Source organism: Octodon degus, unplaced genomic scaffold (assembly GCF_000260255.1).
Source record: "Octodon degus isolate 3935 unplaced genomic scaffold, OctDeg1.0 scaffold00069, whole genome shotgun sequence".
Classification (NCBI taxonomy): Eukaryota; Metazoa; Chordata; class Mammalia; order Rodentia; family Octodontidae; genus Octodon; species Octodon degus.
The window spans coordinates 11,688,422-11,707,900 of NW_004524645.1; the positions used below are offsets into that span (position 1 = coordinate 11,688,422).

At 36.8% G+C, this 19,479-nt stretch overlaps 1 protein-coding gene across 1 annotated transcript in view; it reads right to left on the reverse strand.

Moving 5' to 3' along the window:
- Positions 1 to 19,479, reverse strand: part of Scml2 (Scm polycomb group protein like 2) — an 81,231-nt gene that overhangs the window by 55,253 nt on the left and 6,499 nt on the right. The window contains exons 2-6 of the mRNA XM_004635091.2: positions 16,740 to 16,782; positions 14,554 to 14,616; positions 7,147 to 7,217; positions 6,132 to 6,366; positions 2,462 to 2,550 (exon numbers count right to left, since the gene is read on the reverse strand). Of these exons, the coding sequence (XP_004635148.1) occupies positions 2,462 to 2,550; positions 6,132 to 6,366; positions 7,147 to 7,217; positions 14,554 to 14,616; positions 16,740 to 16,761 (480 nt within the window). The 5' untranslated portion in view covers positions 16,762 to 16,782. The remainder of the gene's footprint in view (positions 1 to 2,461; positions 2,551 to 6,131; positions 6,367 to 7,146; positions 7,218 to 14,553; positions 14,617 to 16,739; positions 16,783 to 19,479) is intronic.

A 19,479-nucleotide genomic window follows, 5' to 3' on the forward strand; every position in this document is an offset into this window, starting at 1 on the left:
CTTCAATTTAGAGAAATGAGTACAATGAAGGCATGGACAGCACCAAAGGAGCTGTGTTTTTCACACTAGCAAAGCATATAGCGTGATCCCACTCACATACCTACATGAATTATTTTAAAATTTAAAAAATGACAATGTGTATGATAAGTGGTATGTGATGAGCTGATAACAGCAATCCGGTAAGTAAAAGAGATCCTATGGCTTTTCTAAAGCCACAGCCCAAGCTAAGAGTTTAATAAAGACTACTGCTAGCCAGGGGTGGTACTGCATGCCTGTGATCTCAGCTCCCAGGGACGTGGAGGCAAGAGGTTCTCAAGTTGAAGAACAGCCTGGGCAACTTAGAAAGACACTGTCTCAGAGTAAAAATAAAATGGGTGGAATATGCATCTCAGTGTTTCCTGGCTTTAATCTTCAGTATCATATATACACACAGACATACACACATACACAAACAAACAAACCTGCTAATTTTTTTGTTTTATTAGCTAGTTCACAGTAACCAAAAGACTTGTATTTGTCAATATAACTTGCTGGCCAGGCAAGCCTACTTTCTATATTCAAGCTGCTCAAAGGGGTATTCAGATAATTTTTCTTCACAATGCAGTTGCACATTCATGTCTTATACTCATGTCTTTTATCTTCTTAAAAGGCCTTTTAAAACTATAATCATTTTTTTATATTCCCAGTATGAATAGTTGTAACAAAATATAACTACTGTATTAAAAAGTCATTAGGAAAATGAGAAAGAAACATTATAAATCATAATTAAACTAAAACTTGGCTTTCACTGTTTTTTCACACACTCTTTTCAGTATTTTCTCAAGAGCATGGACTATTTTTTGAAGTTTCTTCTCTCATTTTTATATAGCAAGTACTTCCTTATAACAATTCTTTCCCATAACTACTTTTAACTTTCTTTACTTCTGAAACCAAGTCTCTACAAGTAAGTTTTAGGTAATGGTTTGGTCCAGCATTGTTTTCTCCAATATGAAAGAAATGACTAATACAGCAAGGGAAAGGCAAGGCTTCACTTCTAAAGGTAAAAATTAGAAGAGTTTAGTAAACATCTACGCCAACTATAGCACCTCTTACATATGTAGTCAAGAAAGAGGAATTATGTAAGGCTGAAGCAACAGAGAAAGTCCAAGCCCAGCCTGGGTAACTCAGCAAGGCCCTGTATCAAAATACGAATGAATGAATGAATGAATGAATGAATGAATGAATGAATGAACGAATATAGTTTATAGCTGAGATATAGTTTAGCATGAAGGTCCTGGGTTCAATTCCCAGTACAGGATGAGAAGGAAAGAGAAAGGAAAGGAGGAAAGAGTGGGAGAAGGAGGAGAAGAAGGAAAAAAGAGAAAGAGGTACTAATTTAATTTGACTAGTGAGTGATTATAACTGAATCATTTGTATGGTCTGGTGTTATAGGATGAACTGTATCATCCCCAAAATCTTTATAATGAAGCTCTAACTTCTACTACCTTAGAATGTGACTGTATTTGGAAATAGGGCCTGTAAAAAGGTAATTAATTCAAAATGAGGTCATAAGGGTGGATACTGATCCAAAATGACTAAATGTCCTTGTAAGAGGAGGAAAGTAGGACACAGAAACAAATGACACAAAAGTACAGGGCAAAGAACACATGCACAAGCCAAGAAAAGAGGGACGAGACCAGCCCTTGCCCAAACTTTCATTTCCAACTTCAACCTCCAGAGCTATGAGAAAATAAATTTTTGTTACTTAAGCTATGATTATGAATTGTGTGTCTTCAAGTTGGCTGCTTTTTTGTGGTATCAGGGATCAAACTCAGGACCTTATGCTTGCCAGGAAAGCACTTATTCCACTAAGCTATCTCCCTGGCCCTGTGTGCCCTCAAAATTCAAGTTGATGCAACTATTTGCTAATTTGTCTGTATTTGGACCTAAACCAGTATGTCCTTAAACCAATATGACTAGTACCAGAACAGGAAGAAACCCAAGGGTGTGCATACACAGAGCAGACTGTGGGAAAGAAGATGAGCATCTTTAAGCCAAGAAAAGAGATTTCACCAGAAACCAACCTTGAAGTCACCTTATCTGAGACTTCTAGTTTCCAGAGACGTGAGAAAATACATTTTTGTTGTTTGAGCCAGTCTGTGGTGCTTTGTTATGGTGGTCCCAGCAAACTAATAGATTTGCCAATCCAGTACTTTAAAGAGCATTGTTGTTGGGCATACTGGCAGACTTCTAATCTCAATATTTTGGAAGATGAGACAGGAGGATTGTTTTGAGTTCAAGGCCAACCTTGGTTACATAGTAAGTTCAAGGTCAGCCTAGAATACACAGCAAGACTGTCAATCAGTCAGCTGCTAACATTTTTGTTTTTCTATGTCAAAGAAGCTAAGGCATTTAAGCATTCACATTAAAATAATAAAGTCAAGGCCCAGCTAATGGAGACCTTTAACAATACTTTTCTTACCTTCTTGAAGAATGTTGCAGGCGCCACCTCAGATCCTTTTAACATTCGTAAAATGAAAACTGGCCAAGATGATACACTCATCTTGTACCCTATTTTAATGAAATAAATGAAATATGATGAGAAATCTTCCCCATGATACCACAGTAAGTTAGCATACAATAGTAGGTTTCATTAACTATTATTGTCCAGAGAATTAATTTATCATCTAAGACCTTGAGACACAAAAGGAGAAGCACATCCAGACTCTTCTCATTGATAATGTCCCTACTATACTATGTGGCAACAACACTCGCAGACCTAGGAACTCATATTTAAGAGAAACCACTGGCTAGGCTCACCAACAAGCAGAGATATCTTGGCGAAAGGCCATGATACTACAGGTGATCCAAGCCAGAACCCAGGAAAGCTGCAAGTCTATCAGCAACAAGCACAAAAGCACAAGCAAAAGTTGCAGAAGAGTTCTAGCTCATTTTCCTCAGAGCTCCTAGCTTCCTTTCCTTTTTCTTTCTTTCAGAAGGACAGTTTTGTCAGCAAATATTCACATATAACTATGCATTCTATTATATGTAAGTTTAGCGTCAAAAGAAAAAAACTGTATTTACTCTAGTTAACAATCTGCATATTCAAATATTTAAGGGGCATGTCAATAACCTACTTTGAAATGCTTTAAAAATAAGACCATGTTGATAAATCAACAGGAAGGCAAACAGATGGACTGATAAATAATAGTTAGAATTTAGGTATAGTAGTAGGAATATAAGTATTCCCTATAACATACTTTCATTTTTACAGCATATCTGACATTTTTTGTTTGTTTATTTGAGTTTTTCTTGTTTGTGATACAGAACTCACTGTGCAGTTTAGACTTGCAATGATCGTCCTGCGTCAGCCTCCTCAACTCTGGAACTACAAATGCGCCAGCCACTATACCCGGTTTCGAGCCAGCAAGTTCCTGGGCCAACACGGAAAATGGTACCTGGGACTGAACTTGGGACCTTGTGCTTGCCAGGTAGGCACTTAGACCTCTGAGACATATCCCTGACCCCATGGTTTGACATTTTTTCATAAAATGTTAGGGGAAAAATGTACTCTTTCATTAGCAATCACATACTAAGCACGATCTTAGAGTTTGTATCAGAAGTTACCAAAACGGGCCACAGAAATAGCTCAGTGGTCTAAATACCTGCCTGGGCAAGTGAAAGTACCCAGGTTCAATCCCCGGTACCACATGCCATGCCAGCCCTGCCATGCAGTTTGGACTCGTAGTGACTGACCAAGACCAGGTGTGATGGTGCATGCTCATAATCCTAGCACCATGGAAGCTGAAAACAGGAGGATCACTATGAGTCCAAGTTGCATAATGACACCCTGTACTAAATACATAAAATTAAAAAAGAAAAAAAGAAGTTACTAAAATAGACACAAAACTTATCTTTTTTAGAGCTTTTACCTACTGGTATTACAGCATCCAGTACAGGTAGTAGATTATAGAGATATGGTAGTTTTACTGTTTCCTGGGGGTAATCTGTTACATACAACACCTGCCTGGCTTATTGCCAGAACTGAACAGAAGCTGGTATGCTCTATTGATGGATGCATGCATTAAGATACAGAAGTAGCCAGGTACAGTAATGTATACCTATAGTCCCACCCACTTGGGAGGCTGAGGCAGAAAGATCTCAAGCTTGAAGCCAGGTTAGAAAACTTAGTGAGAACCTATCTCAAAATAAAATTTTAATAATAGACTGGGGACACAGCTTAGTGGTAGACTGCTTGTCATGTGTGAGGCACAGGGTTCAATTCCCAGTATCCCTCAGCCCCTCATCCCAAAAGCTAGGGAAGCATATGAGTCAATGGTAACAGACTCATCCATCAGTAGGACAAAATACACAAAAGACTGAAAGTAATGTTCTGTTAATCCTGAATTCAAACTCCCTTAATGTGATTGGCAAATATTTTGTTTTCTAGGAAAACAGTGAGGGTGCTTATTTATTACTGTGTTATACAAACTTAACATTACTGATACCTAAAGTTTTCCACTACTTACTAAATATCTCCAGTATTATCTGTAGAATACTGCATAACAATGGTTCTGTTCCTTATGCTTTTTTTAACTCTCATTCATTCAGAACTCCGAATGACTTAAAATATTATAATAAATATGAATGATTATAAAAAAAGAAAAGGCAAAAAAGTAAAAAAACAAAAAAGCATACATAATCTAAGCCACTTCCTTGGAATATATATCTTGGGCTAGTTTTAAAAAGTATTTCAAACTTCCAGGCTTGATGGCAGGCCATCTATAGTCCCGGAAGTTAGGAAGGTGAACCAGATGGATTCCTAGGAGCACAAGGCCAGCCTGGGCTATAGAGGGTGTTCAAGAACAGCCTGGGCTATAGAGCGTGTTCAAGAACAGCCTGAACGATGCTGTGAGACTCTGTCTCAAAATAACAAAAATTTTTAAACTGACTTTTTTGTGGTAAGGATTAAATACAGCATCTTGTACATGCTAAATGCATGCTGTACCACTGAGAGTACATCCTTTAGCCCTTACATTAATTATAATTAACAATTAAGAACAGTATGAAAAGATATTGCTAAAAGTGGTTATTTTTAGTATCTTAAATTTTTGGTTTTGGGGGAATTTTTATAACAGGAGCAAAGGATATCCATTCTCTCATTGTACTTTATAATAATTTTTATTTTGGCACATAAAGAATAAGCCAGACATGGTAGTGCACATGTGTAATCAATTGAAGAATCACTAAGGAAAGCTCAGACAGGAAGATCCCAAATTTGAGACCTGCCTAGCCAACTATTGCTCAATGTGAAGGTCCTGGGCTTAATCCCCAGGACCATAAAAACAGAGGAACAAGAAGAGGCAACCAACAGCTATTACTCAGAATGGGAATCAAATTAAACTACTTATTCTCTACAGAGTATTACAATATATTTAAGTTTTAAAAAGGAAAACTAGCTGGACATGATGGTTCACACCTGTAATCCCAGCACTGGGGAGGCTGAGGCAGGAGGGTTGCCATAAATTCAAGGCCAGCCTCCACTCCACAGTGAGACACTTTTAAAAAAGAAAAAAAATTTTGCCTCAAAATAAGAGTCACAGCCTTTTAAAATGTGGGCCAAAATTGAGTACCACATACATTGACCCTTAAGCCCTGTGCTAAAAAGTTCCATACTTTCCTCCTTTTCACAGATTTAAAGGTAAGTTCCCCTACAGGAGAGGTAGTGGTTAGGATTTGGAGCTCTCTAAGACCCAAGCAAGAGTACTGACTTCTACCCCTATGGCTCTAGATTTCGTCTGACTGTAGGTGTAGCAATATTTTCATATTTGAAATGAAATCTGAATATGGAATCATACCTTTCCTCTATGCTTATTCCTATACCAAAACTGCTAGCTGGCTGACTAGAAAATATCAAGAGGGGATATAACTCATCAAATTTTAGAACAGGCTGAATCTTCATGTGAAATCTAAACACTGCTTTGGCACTTCAAACCATAAGACCTGCCTTCAAATTCAAGCTTTTAGCACACATTAACCTCCTAAACATCTACTTGCAAGAATGTCTATTGATTTTAAAAGACACTTATATCTATTTCTAGTACATATAACGTTAATAAGAACATATTATTTTATAAACTCTTTATCCTTACCCAGTGGAGGCTGAAGTAAGTTTCCTCCCTGTTCACATGTTCCAACAGGCTGTATCTCTGAAGAGTCAACAAGCCTCCAAAAATCATTACTATTGTCACTACCATCCAGCCGTAGATGTAATCTGGCCCCAGACATTCCAACAACCGTGGCAATACATACTGAAGTAATATTGCGAGGGTCATGGGCTTCCAATTTCATGCCAACTTTGAAGTCATTAGCAGGTGGAATCTTCGACTACATATACAGAAATAGTTTTGTTAAAATACATCAACTCTAAGGAAAAAAAAGTTGATCAGTTAACTTAGTACCTTAGAAACATTTAAAATTATTTTAATAGAGTTACAACAGATGGTGAATGAAGTCAGAATTGCAAGGGTCAAGAAAAAGATCTCCAAACTCTTTCCTTGATTTGACATGCAGCATTAGAAATAGGACACATTGCTACTATCACTCATCTGCCCACATCTAGCAACCTAGCTTTAAATGTCTTTCTAAAATGAGACTTTGATTAAGCCATTTCCCTTGAAATAAGCCACCTAGCACTTTATCACCGTTTGATAAAAGTTCAACTCCTGAGCACAGTTTAAACACCCTACACCTTTAATCTTATTCCCATACTATCACCTAAGGAACTGTGTTCCAGCTATCCCATGTAATCCCTCCCTACTCAGATTCTTCCAAAACTGTTTTGTTCTCAGATGTTCTCTCTGCTTGGAATATCCTTCTCATCCCTACCATCTCAAATCCCACCTCATCTATGAGTTTTCCCGACCCCACTACAGAGTTATGGCATTTCTCATAATTATTTATTTCCATGTCTTTCTCTCTAAAGAGGGGCAATTTTATGGTCTTAATATACCCAACACAGACTAAATGAGTGAATGCAAAAAGACCACCTGGCTTCCAACTTACATAGGCACAATCTCAATTTCTCCTCATACTATCAGAACTTAGCAACAGGAAATCTTTCAACAAAGTACATAGTTTATATCATCTTACAGAATTTTAGCATACCTGTCTGAAGCACTCTGAAGGAGCACTTACAGATCCAGTCTCTTTCAGATACACGTCCCAGTCAAAATCATCTGGAAAAAAACACATGTACATAAAACACATACACTAACTCTCATAATATAGTGAGGTTTTATTGTTGTTGGAAACAGGGTCTCTCTACACGGTGCTGGCTAATCTTAACTCACAGGGATTCTTCTGCCTCAGGATGCCCACTGCTGGGATTACAGGCATGCAACCACCACACCCAGTCATACAATGGATTTTAGCTTCATGATCTTTTAAAAAAATGCTTCCTAAAGAGCAGATTGAAACTTATTAATCTCCATCTGATTATTAGCATGGAAATAAAAATGCCAACTTTCTGAAAAATAATAGCACTGATATAAATTAAAACCCAGATCCCAAGACTGGGTGTGGTGGCACGCGTCTGTAATCCCAGCACTTGGGAGGCTGAAAACAGGGGAATCACTGAGTCCAATCTACATAGTGAGACCCTGTAGACCTGGTACCAAATACATAAAAAAGCCCAGATCCTTTCAATCTGCTGAGGACTAAAGCACAGCAATTCTAGAAGTGTGAATGACAGAAACAATCAAATAATATATAACATAACAGCACTATTTACCTAACTCTAATATAAATTACTTCAAGAAATGTGTCTGCTAAATTTCATCCATTAATGTGAAGGTGTTCAGATATGTGGTCTAGTAAGATTTTACCTCTGCAATGTTTTCTGGAAAGAAAAAGAAATTAAGAACCAGAGTAATTTCTCAATGAATTATTAAATCTCCAGGAAGAATGACAAAAGTATAGTGGTAGGACAAACCAGTAAATCATCATTAATGCAGCCACCAAAACACATTATTTTAATGATCTACTCTGTCCTTTTACATGTAATGCAAGATCAGAAGTGTGATTTGTTTGGCTTGAACACTTCAATTCACTTGAAGACTAGCATTACATGAAAACTTAATTCCTATCAACCAAGAAGGCCTTCTATACTCCTTATATAAAAGCAAATATTCTACCCTGGGGGAATCTGCATTACCAGCTTCACATATTCAGTAGTCTCCCCTTATCTCTAGTCCCCTCAATATACAGTGTCAGTTATCCATGCTCACCTATAGTTCAAAATTATTAAATGGAAAATTCCAGAAATAAATAGTTCATAAGTTTTAAATTACATGAAGTCTCTGAGTATCTGGATGAAATCTGCCTCACCCCATCTCACTCAGAGCATTAATTATCCCTTTATCTACACTGTGTACCCCACCTACCTATTAGTCACTTTGCTGTCATCTCATTTATGATATCAAATGCTGAAATATCAATATACCTATGTTCAAGTAACTCATTTTACTTAGTAATGGCCCCAAAGTGCAAGAATAATGATGGTAGCAATGGAGATATCCAAAACAGAAGCCATAAAGTGCTACTTCTTTAAGCAAAAAGGTTGAAGTTCTCAACTAAGGAATGAAAAAAAATCACATTAATGTTGCTAAAACCTACGGTAAATTACAAGTTTAGCTGTTAATACTTACTGTAACTAATTTATAAAGTTTTTTAGATATGTAAGTATAAGAAAATATATAGGATACGATACTAACCATGGTTTCAAGTATCAACTGGCGGTCTTAGGATGAATGTATGCCAGATAAGGGGAAATGGAGAAATACTGTGTTCTTCAAAGGATACAATATTCTCTGTCTCTCTCACACACACACTGTCTGTCTCTCTCTCTCACACACCCACATGAAGAGACAAGTGTTGATAAATGTTTAACATCCAGCTTTATGAAAATACAAACAAAATGCCTAACTAGTGGTGTGGCTTTCTATAGTGTAAATACTAGCACCATGGCTCACTGCAAGGAGCTAAGATAAAGTTTCCAACTACATAGGAAGGGATGTGCATAATAGGTTCTCCTAAGTCCATGTGAGCCCGCTATAGCACACTGCCATTACATATGTGCACATTACATGTATACGCATTATACATGGTATTAAGCAAGTCATATGTAACATTCTGTACATTTTAAGCATCAAACTATAAACTTAAAAATACATGTCTAAGTCCACTTCCAGATGATTACCAAGAGTGTTGAAAGTCATGTAGCAATATCAAGCATATGAACTTTGGAGTCCAATTTGCCCACTATATGACTCTGAATAAGTCATTTCACCTTCTTCTGTAAAATGAGTACAGTACTATATATGATACTATGTGTTTTGAGGGGTAAATGAAGTACATAAATAAGTCACTTAATAAGGGGTGTATTATAAAATGAAAAGTCATAATTGTGCCTAAATTTGTGAACTTAGTGGCTTTCTCAAAAGTGAAAACAGAAATCCATGGCTTCAAAATAAAAGTGACCAGAGATTTCAGTGGTGTTCTACTAAGCTGACAATCAGGGACAAAATTTCAACTATAACTCACCACATGATCTAGGATAGTGGTGGGGAACCTACAGCACATGTGCCACAATGGGCTGTTTGTGTGCTGAAAGCTCTAAAAGGTTCACCATCACTCATCTAGGAAAACATTTAAAAGCAATTTTAAATAGGCACAGTGGCACACACCTGGGATCCTAGCTACTCAGAAGGCTGACGTAGGAAGATTCTGTGAGGTCAGCCTGAGCAGCTTACAAGACCCTGTCTCAAAACACACCTACAGGGCCAGGAAGATAGCTCAGTGGTTTAAGAGCCTGCCTGGCAAGCATAAGAACCTGAGTTCAATCCCCTATACCACATGCAATGTCGGCCCCACCCTGGGCACAGCGAGCCAGCCACTGAAACCACCCAGGTATGGTAGTGCAGGCCTATAATGCCAGCACTGGAGTGGCTGAAACAGGAGGCTCACTGTGAATCCAAACTGTGTGGTAAGACCCTGTACCAAATAAATGAATTAAAACACATACAGGAAAAAGATCACTGAAGAGTATCCCTAGGTTCAACCACCAGTGCCAAAATAATAATAATAATAATAATAATAATAATAATAATAATAATGGATAAAATTTTGCGTAGTGTGTAACAAAGGAGCTGACAACTCAAAAAGGAGTTTAAGGTGAAGAGTAACTTACAACCTATAATCTCACATGGACTGTATACCCCAAAGAACACTCTTTCATAAGCCAATAACCTTTGTAAAATTTTTCAGTGACAGTGGAAAATACTTTACAAATTTGTCATCCTTTTATCACCATTTATACTATAAGCTATAATTTATAACTGGTATACTGTAATAGAATCACTTTCTATCATGTTGCTAGCTGGTTATATCATTTATCATTTGGAGCCTTAATTTTTGTTCTTTTTCATGTGAAAAATTTTGATTTTTTTTTTTTTTTTGTCAGAACCGGGGATGGAACTTAGGCCCTTAGTGAGCTATCTCCCCAGCCTCTGGAAAATTTTTTAGACTGCCTCAATAAAACTGTTCCTCCTGGCTGCCTGTGTTCTGAGACTGTCAATAACACAGTGGAGACATACATGCATACAGGCTTTACTAGTTTAGATTTGATACATCCTTACCAATACTACTGCTGGAATTCCCAACCAGGAGCCAAAAATAGAGAATCTTAAGTAAGCTTGAGGCCCTTGTCTGCCTCTACATCTTGTTCATGAGAAAGTAAGGGTGAGCATGGATTCATTTTTTTCTACAGATGGCTGGAAACTGATAGATTTATATATATATATAATATATATATATATTTATATATATATATATATATATATATTCTTGTGATCTGATTATTATCTGCACTGTTATGGTTTGTGTCTAGTTGTCCCCCCAAAGCCTCATGTAAGTCACGGAGCAGATGAGGCTGGAGAAGCAGTGAGTGGCTTGAGGGGTGGGTCCAGAGAACCAGGGCAGAGCTTGAGGGGCAGAGCCAGAGAAGTTCGAACCCTTAAACTGGCAGCATATGCTCCGCCCCCCTACCCTAGGCTAGTGGCCTCCCTTGGAGGTATGGAGAGGGTCATCTTGGACATGGTGGTGCCCCAGCCTCTCCTCCAGACCCTGCAGAGTGGGGCGGTAGTTTGTGTTTGAAGCTGCCTCAGGCAGAAGAGATGTTTGAAGAAGACAGAGGAACTGACCCACTCTCCTGAGCAAATAAGGTTCTGAGGTCTTGCTATGTAATTCAGGTTATTTTAGACTATGACACCTCCAGTAACTGTGAGCTAAATAAACCTTTCCTTCCCTCATTCTGACTGTTGGGTATCTGTCCCAGCAATAAGAGAAGAGTGACTAAGATACCCGGAAACTAACAGATTTCTTCATATACATAACCTTGTGATTTGATTATTATCTGTACATTCCCATGGATGTCCTTATTTGACTTCTACTCCATTCTAACCTATACATAAAGCTCTACATAAACCTTTTGGCATATTGAATATAATCTATATAAGCCACCTTTGATTAGGTCGAGGCTTGGATTCACAGCTATGTGAAGAAGATAGGCAAAATATCCAGGGGTAGAAGTTTCTCAGTTGAATGATCAGCACTTACTACTTTACAACACTTACCTCAATTGTTTGTCTATCTTGTCCCCTAAGCTCAAAGAGGGCAGGAATCATATTTATCTTTTTCATCATTGAGTTCCCATAGTGAGTCACCACTATACACCACTGTCCGAGGTACTAGAACTGAGTCAGTTAATAAAATAGATAAAACCTAACCTCCAAGACTCTCTTAGAGCTTATCCCCTAGAAATGACTCACTTATTCCTTTTTTTGTAGATACCAGGGATTGAACCCAGGACCATGTTCTTGCCAGGCAGTGGCTTATGCCACTGAACTACATCCCTGGATCTCATTCATTTATTCCTAATATGAGATGTTATGGTCTAGGCCCAGACATCTGCAGATGTCTATCATTCCATTAAGTAATCTTTTCTTTTTCCAAGTCAAAAGTTCGAGACATTGAAAAGTTACTAGCTTCAACCTTTTAAGAATATATCTTTAGGGCCATCCAGGTAGTTTAGCAGATTAAAGTATCTGCTTTGGGGTCTGATCCTCCAGAGTGCCACGCCAGCTCCACCCTTGGGGTGAGCTGAGACAGTGATTGAGACTGGGCCTGGTGGCGTGAGCATATAATCCCAGCACTTGGTAGCCTGAAAACAGGAGAATCGCTATGAGTCTGATCTGTGTAGAGAGACCCTGCAAACCCTGTACTAAAAATACAAAAAAAGACCATGTTGCAAAAACTAATGTAAGTGAAGGGAGAATTTGTTACCTGCAAGTATATTTATGTTTGTTATAGCTTCCTAATATTTTCTCCATTTAATTACATAAAACATCCTTCTTTAACTGGTACATTTTTTGTGTTAAAAGTCCATTTGTTTCACATTGATATGGCCACTTCACCTCTACTATATTTGCATAATGCATCTTTACCTATTTTTTGCTTTGTTCTAGTATTATTTAGTCTTGTATGTACTTTGTAGATAGTATACAATTATACAATTGGATCATTATTCTTCACCATTCTGCCAATTTGTTCCTTTCCTTATGGGCTTAATTCATATACATTTGGTCTCACTGCTTTTTGAGGTAGGAAATACTTGTTTTTACTTTCTAAAGTAATAATAAATTGATTACATATTTAAAAAACGCAAACCTGTAAAGGTAAAATAGCAAATCTATGTGGTAGGATCACTGTTTGCCTACAGAGAAAGAAATGATCACTGTTGGCCTAGAAAAAGTAAATGTGGGGGCCGGGGAGATGGCTCAGTGGAATAAGCACTTCCCTGGCAAGCACAAGGGCCTGAGTTCAATCCCTGGTTCTGCAAAAAAAAAAAAAAAAAAAAAAGAAAAAAAAAGGAAATGTGTTTGGGGAAATGGGTAATAACTGCTCCGAAATAGGATTTCTTTTTAGGGTGGTGAAAACGTTCTAAAATTAGTTGTACTGATGGGCTGCACAACTCTAAACATACTGAACACCACTGGATTGTAATGAATAAGTTATAATCAAGTAAAAGAAAAAACAGGGGCAGGCAAGATAGCTCCGCAGACAATGCACCTGTTTTAGCAAACGCAGGGACCAGGGTTCGTTCCCCAGTATCCCCTGCCACACCAGCCCCATCCCCAGGGTGCGCTGAGCTGGCAACAGAGTCTGGACATGGTAGCACACGCCTATAATCCCAGCACTGGGGAGGCTGAAAACAGGAGGATCACCACCAGTCCCAGCTGTGTGGTGAGACCCTGTACCAAAATATGAAAAAAAGTAAATGAATAAACTATATGGTGTGTGAGTTATTGCTCAAAAAAGTTGTAAAAAATTTTAAATGTTATATACAAAAAATCAGAAGAGAAATAATGTTTTAACCCAATGGTCTCCATTTCATTGGAGAGTTGGAGGGAGTTGAAAAGTAAAGCTGCAGAATAATAAGGTGAATGAAAAAGGGAGCACTGAGGACCTAATTACAGGGAGAAATGATTCCATGGGGGTTAACTTCTACAGGCAATGTTTAGGCAGGAATACAAATGTATGGGTGAACTCCAGGATCAAGGCTGGCAGGGCAGGCACAATACAAAGACAAGGGACTAGAAGTTTACCTGGAAGTTTCTCATAAAACAATAGTCTGTTAAGTTATTTTTATTCAGCTTTTATATGCAAATAACTTTTTTTGGTCTTTTTTTGAGACAGGGTCTCACTATGCAGTACAGGCTGGCCTTGAGCTCACTTTGTAGCCCAGGCTGGTCTTGAACTTGTAACAGTCCTGCCTTAACCTCTCAAATGCTGGGATTACAGGCATGCACTACTACACCCAGATTGTATGCATATAACTTATTTTCTCATTTCCTTGGGAGCAGCAGGTCCACTGTGTCAGAGTCTGTCTCTTGAGTTTCTCTCTTACCATTTTATACACATTCTGTTCAAAATAAGGAACTTAAAATTATGAAGTAATAACTCAGGTTGAATAAATGAGTGCAGTGCCTACTGAATATTTACTACATAACTAGGCATTATATTGTGTGCTTTATAACCATTTTTAAATTAGTTGAAACAGTCTCATGAGGTAAAAACTATTATCTCTGTGCTATAAAAAAGAAAAAAGAGGCTAAGAGATATTGAATAATCTTCCCAAAGCCATTTAGGAGGTAAGGAGTTAGGCCATGATTTTAAGAGCTTGTCTGTCAGATCCCCTAATATCTAAGCTCTTTAATAAATGAGCTGCCTTTGAATCAAAAGAAAAAAAAAAACTTTCACCATGAACAATGTTTAAAAAGAAGGGCTTAGTAATAACCAATACATTCCAAGGTGGTAATAAACAGCAATAATGCAGTATCTAGGATTCAGCAAAATTTGCACTGAAGTATAATTATCAATTTATCTGTAAGTGAAATCACATGAAAAACATCAAAATCAAAGTAATATTTGCATTGAGAAAAAAAAAGATGTTACCACTGTGTGCAGATGTGGTTGAATGAGTCTTCTCTTGAGTCTCCTTCTTGACATCCATTGGATCTGCCAAAAACAGAAAATAGCAATACCACAAAGTTACACCAATAGTCTGAAAAAGCACTTGAAAAAAAATAAACTAAAACTATTTTAATGGGCAGCTTTTGTCTTAACTACTATGTTCTTTATAATTTGCTCATTTCTATTGTTTACTGTATATCTCATTCTATTCAAATGAAAGTACCATAAGGGTCAGTATTTATTTTTATCTTGTTCATTTCTGTATCCTTAGTTCCTAGAATAGAACTATGCATGTAACACTTACAAGCACTTGTTGAATGAATGCATTGCTAAAACAATGTAAGCTACTCCTTACAATGCTTAAGTTATCATGTCCTACAAGTAAAGTGAATGCTTGAAATGCCCAACATGTAACAGAGAAATCAGAGTACAATGTAATTCAATGAACTAAGCAATTTTCCCCCTGTTGCAAGCTGCAGAACTCAAACTAGACATGAGACCACATCAAATCTAAGACATACCATTTTATATACATGTATTACATTGTGTACCTTTGGAAGGTTTTAAAAAAAAACTTTATGATGTTATTACACCTGAATTATTTACAATTCCTAAAATTACCAGTATTTATATTTCATCAATTGTCTTAATTATCTTGTGTGTATGTCTGAGTCTGAACTCAAATAATACATGTTGATATGTTTCTTAAATATCTTTTGATATATAGACTCTTCTTTTTTTTCCCTTACTGACAACACCAGTTGTCTTGCTGACAACACCAGTTGGCTGATAATTTATAGCTTTCCAAGCGGGACTTTACTGACCCCTTTCTCATAGTTTCTGGCTTTTGTATTTCACAAGCAACCTCTACAAACCTCTGGCCAGAAGAGCTTAATCAGATTCAAAGTTTTTCTTTGGGGGTGAGGGTAAAGGAAAAGTTGATTTCATTGGTGGTGTGTACTTATTACAAGAGGTTCCTAATATATAACTATCTCTCTTTTTGTAATGTTCATAGCTGTGGATAGCTATTGCCTAGATCCATAGTCCATTAGTGCTTGTGAAACAGAGATAGTCTACCATTCATTCTTCACTATCCAGAAAACTTCTTTAGAAAAGTATTTCCTCAAACACTCAGTTACCCTGAGATACAGATTACACATGAACTCACTATGAACACATTGCTTTCATTTATTCTCTAGTTTTCAAAGTGAGTTAGATTCTCTAACATTCTCCACAAATGACCAATAGGTTTTATTTGCAGGTTTCTAAAATATTATTATGAACTCATTGATTCAAACATACCTGATACCCTTCTAACCATCTTGTTTCAGTTTTATGGATATTTTCACTGTCAAGTGATAGGCTTCTTTGAAAGGATATATCTCATGGTAATAGATCTACTTACTGGTTATGGCTGAGGGATTCTTCAAGCTACATGAACACTTGAGAGAATTTTTTTTAACTACTTGATTTGTACTAAAAAAAAATCCAACACTTACTAAATAGTTATACAATGAGATTTTCAAAACGGAAAGAAAGTGAATCTGTAAAGGCATGGCCCAATCATCTATTTATAGAGCCTACAATAAACTGATGCATTTAATAAAATTAGAAGATAACATTTAGTGCTCAGCATTTAGCCACAGGAAAAGTCATGAAAGATATGACTTGAGGGAAGAATAGGATTTAAGAAAGCAAATATCGGAATGTGTAACAAAAAGAAAATACAATATAAAGCAAAATAAAAATGAATGTGACACATTTATGCAACAATAAACAGACTACTCACTACAACAAGATCAAATTAATCATTTTTTAATATCACTCATACACAAGTTAGAAGGCCTGTAATATAATCTCTGTTACAAATTATTGTATGACCCATCACTTAACCTCTTTGAGTTTCAGTTTTTTCATTTATAAAGCTAGGACAAAAGTGACTATTTTAACAGATATTAAGTTCTAAAATTCTAATTCTAACCACCTAACACCTCCTACTTTTTCAGTGCTGGGGCTCAAACCCAGGGCCCTGAACATGCTAGGGAAATACTCTACCACACAGCTCCATCTTCAGTCCAAAAAGGTTTGACTTCAAAAATTCAGTATATCCCAAGATATTCATTGTAAACAAACAAAAATGTTCTCATTTTTAAACAAATAAATCTTACCTTCATTTGCTGTTTGTCCCATTTTATCTCCTGATATTTCTTCCTATAAAGACAAAAGCCATTTAATAACTCCTTTTGCACAGTACAATTCTAAAAGGTAATGACATTAGGAATTAATAGAATTAGATCATCTTTGTCTCTTTCCTTTGAATAAAACTGGCAATATTAGTAAATCAGCAGTTGGTTGAGAGAAGTGATAATGAGGAATAACTGGTGGACATGGCTATAGATATGAGGTTTCCTTTGTGTAGGGAAATGTTCTATTAGATAGTGGTGATGTTTGTGCAACCTTATGAATATGCTAAAAAAACACTGTAGACTTATAAAGGGTGAATTTTATAGTATGTGAATTGTATTTCAATGTTTTAAAAGAATTCAGTGAGCAAAACAGAGCAGATGGTAGGTTGCCAGAGTTGGTATTCAACTGAAGACTATTCCCAGAAGCCTATTTTTACCACTTATGTTACCAAAAAGTAGAAGACTCAAGACTATTGGTGAAACTTTTAAGAACGTCAAGAGTCAAGTCTTCTAAGAAGAGTTTCTAAGAAGAGTTACTGGGGCCAGGAAGATGGCTCAGTAGAATACGCGCTTCCCTGGCAAGTGCAAGGATCTGAGTTCAATCCCTGGTTCCACCAAAGGGAAAAAAAAACACACAAGAAGAGTTACTTGTTTAGAAGGCCTGTGTATTTTGAATCACAATTCATTAAATGGAACCTTTAATGCATATCCTTAATTTGTCAGGTCCTCTATAACAAAGATAAACACTGGGACTGTTCTTCCACTCCAAGAGATCAATCTAGTCAGAAATAGGCTATGTACATAGCATAACCTATTCAGTCAAAAATTCACCTACTTCCTCCCCTGTAACTATGTGTGCTGGTGGTACATAATGATGGTCATACTTGAAAGTAATTTGGTATTTAAAGGAAGCTTATGAAGGCAATGTTTATAAAGTTATCCAGAGAATCTTCTGTAGCTTGGACCCAAGAGCCTTAAATGCAAGCCTCACCTCCTCAAAACTTACTTTCTTCTAATCTCTTTTTCTTACTAAGAATACTACTTTTCCAGGTGCTTTCCGTTAAAGCCCAAGTATGTTCACTGTTCTTTCGCTCACATTCAGTCAGTGATCAACACATGCTATATACTGCCATAGCTGCCTAACTTGTCTTGTCCCCAGTTTTTTTTCTCACTACAACCTGATACATGATGTCAAGCTTGATCCAGAATGTCTTCCATATCACCCACCTGCTTCAACAATGGCTATTTAATTGAGCAAAAAAAAAATCTGTGGGGCATATTTCATGCCCTCTATGATTTCAAGGCCCCTGATACCTATCACCCACAGTACTGAAGAGCTACCTCAACGATCCATCATATTATTCTACTATATAGGATACTGAATTCTTCTCTGATTTTCCAAATACTATCCATGTTTTAAGGCCTTAAATAAATACAACCTCCTCCTTGAAGGTTCTCTTGTTTCTTTAATTACCAGCATGTTTCCAGATATGATTTAGCTATTTAATGTATTTAACAAACATTTGTAAAATTCTTGTGATGGGTTTGGTGCTATATGCATAAAAGAGATACAGGCTATTACAAAATAAGTCTTGCCAAATGGATGAGTCTAAATGCTTCACAACTACCTCAAACTACATAATTTCAAAAGCAAACTCTTTTGCCAACTAAGATGAAGACATTTTCTTTTGCTTTCCATTTTAATAGGCATTACAAATTCACAATATTTCTGAATATTGACCATCTTTGACTTCCTTCTTCCTTACGTATCTTATCAGTTACTACATTCTATTGATTCTTTAAGATCAGAAATATGTACATGCTTTGGTAGTGGTGATAATACATACTAGGATCTGTTACTCAGTTCTTGGTAAAAGACTGCTAACCTACTAAATAAAGCATTTATATGGATTTTTTCCTTATCAAATTTCTAATGCTTGTTACAACTATGTAGAATAAATACTATTATCAATGTCCATTAATATCCATTTGAAAGTTAAGGATACTAAGGTTTACAGCACTACCCAAGATCACCCCACTACATTTGAATATAGGTCCATAAACGTGTAGCCACTAGGCTAAAATTGTTTCTGCAATGTTTTAACTATTTGCATGTTTTACCACCCCAGCTAGTCAATAAGCTCCTTGGGGGGATTAGCATGACTAGTTCATTTCTGAATCCCTCAGAATAACTACTCATAAGTGAAATAAATCAGACCCACACATGTAAACACTGAATTGTCTTACTAGTCTGAGAAACTGAATGAGTAAACAAGATCCAAAATGTACAATAGGTATTGTGAATAGAGAAGAAACTCATCAAAAGAGAAAGGGAGAAAAAAGAAGAGAGAGGGAGAAAGGGAAAAAGGAAGGAAAAATACATAAGTTATACTGCTAAGTTTTCAACAGTTCACTGAAAAGAATTGTGCAAATATTTTTGAACAGTATTTCATGCCTATATCTTGTACTCTGAAAACTACTGTGCATATAACAATATGTAGCGTATTATTGTTACTCTCCTACTAGTCTGTTTTGAAGCTTTTACTTTTTTCTGTTTAAAAAATGAGTATCTCAGTAGAATAAGTGCTTCCCTCATAAGGGCAAGGGGCTGAGTTCAATCCCCAGTTCTGCCGAAGAAGAAGAAGAAGAAGAAGAAGAAGAAGAAGAAGAAGAAGAAGAAGAAGAAGAAGAAGAAGAAGAAAAAGAAGAAAAAGAAGAAAAA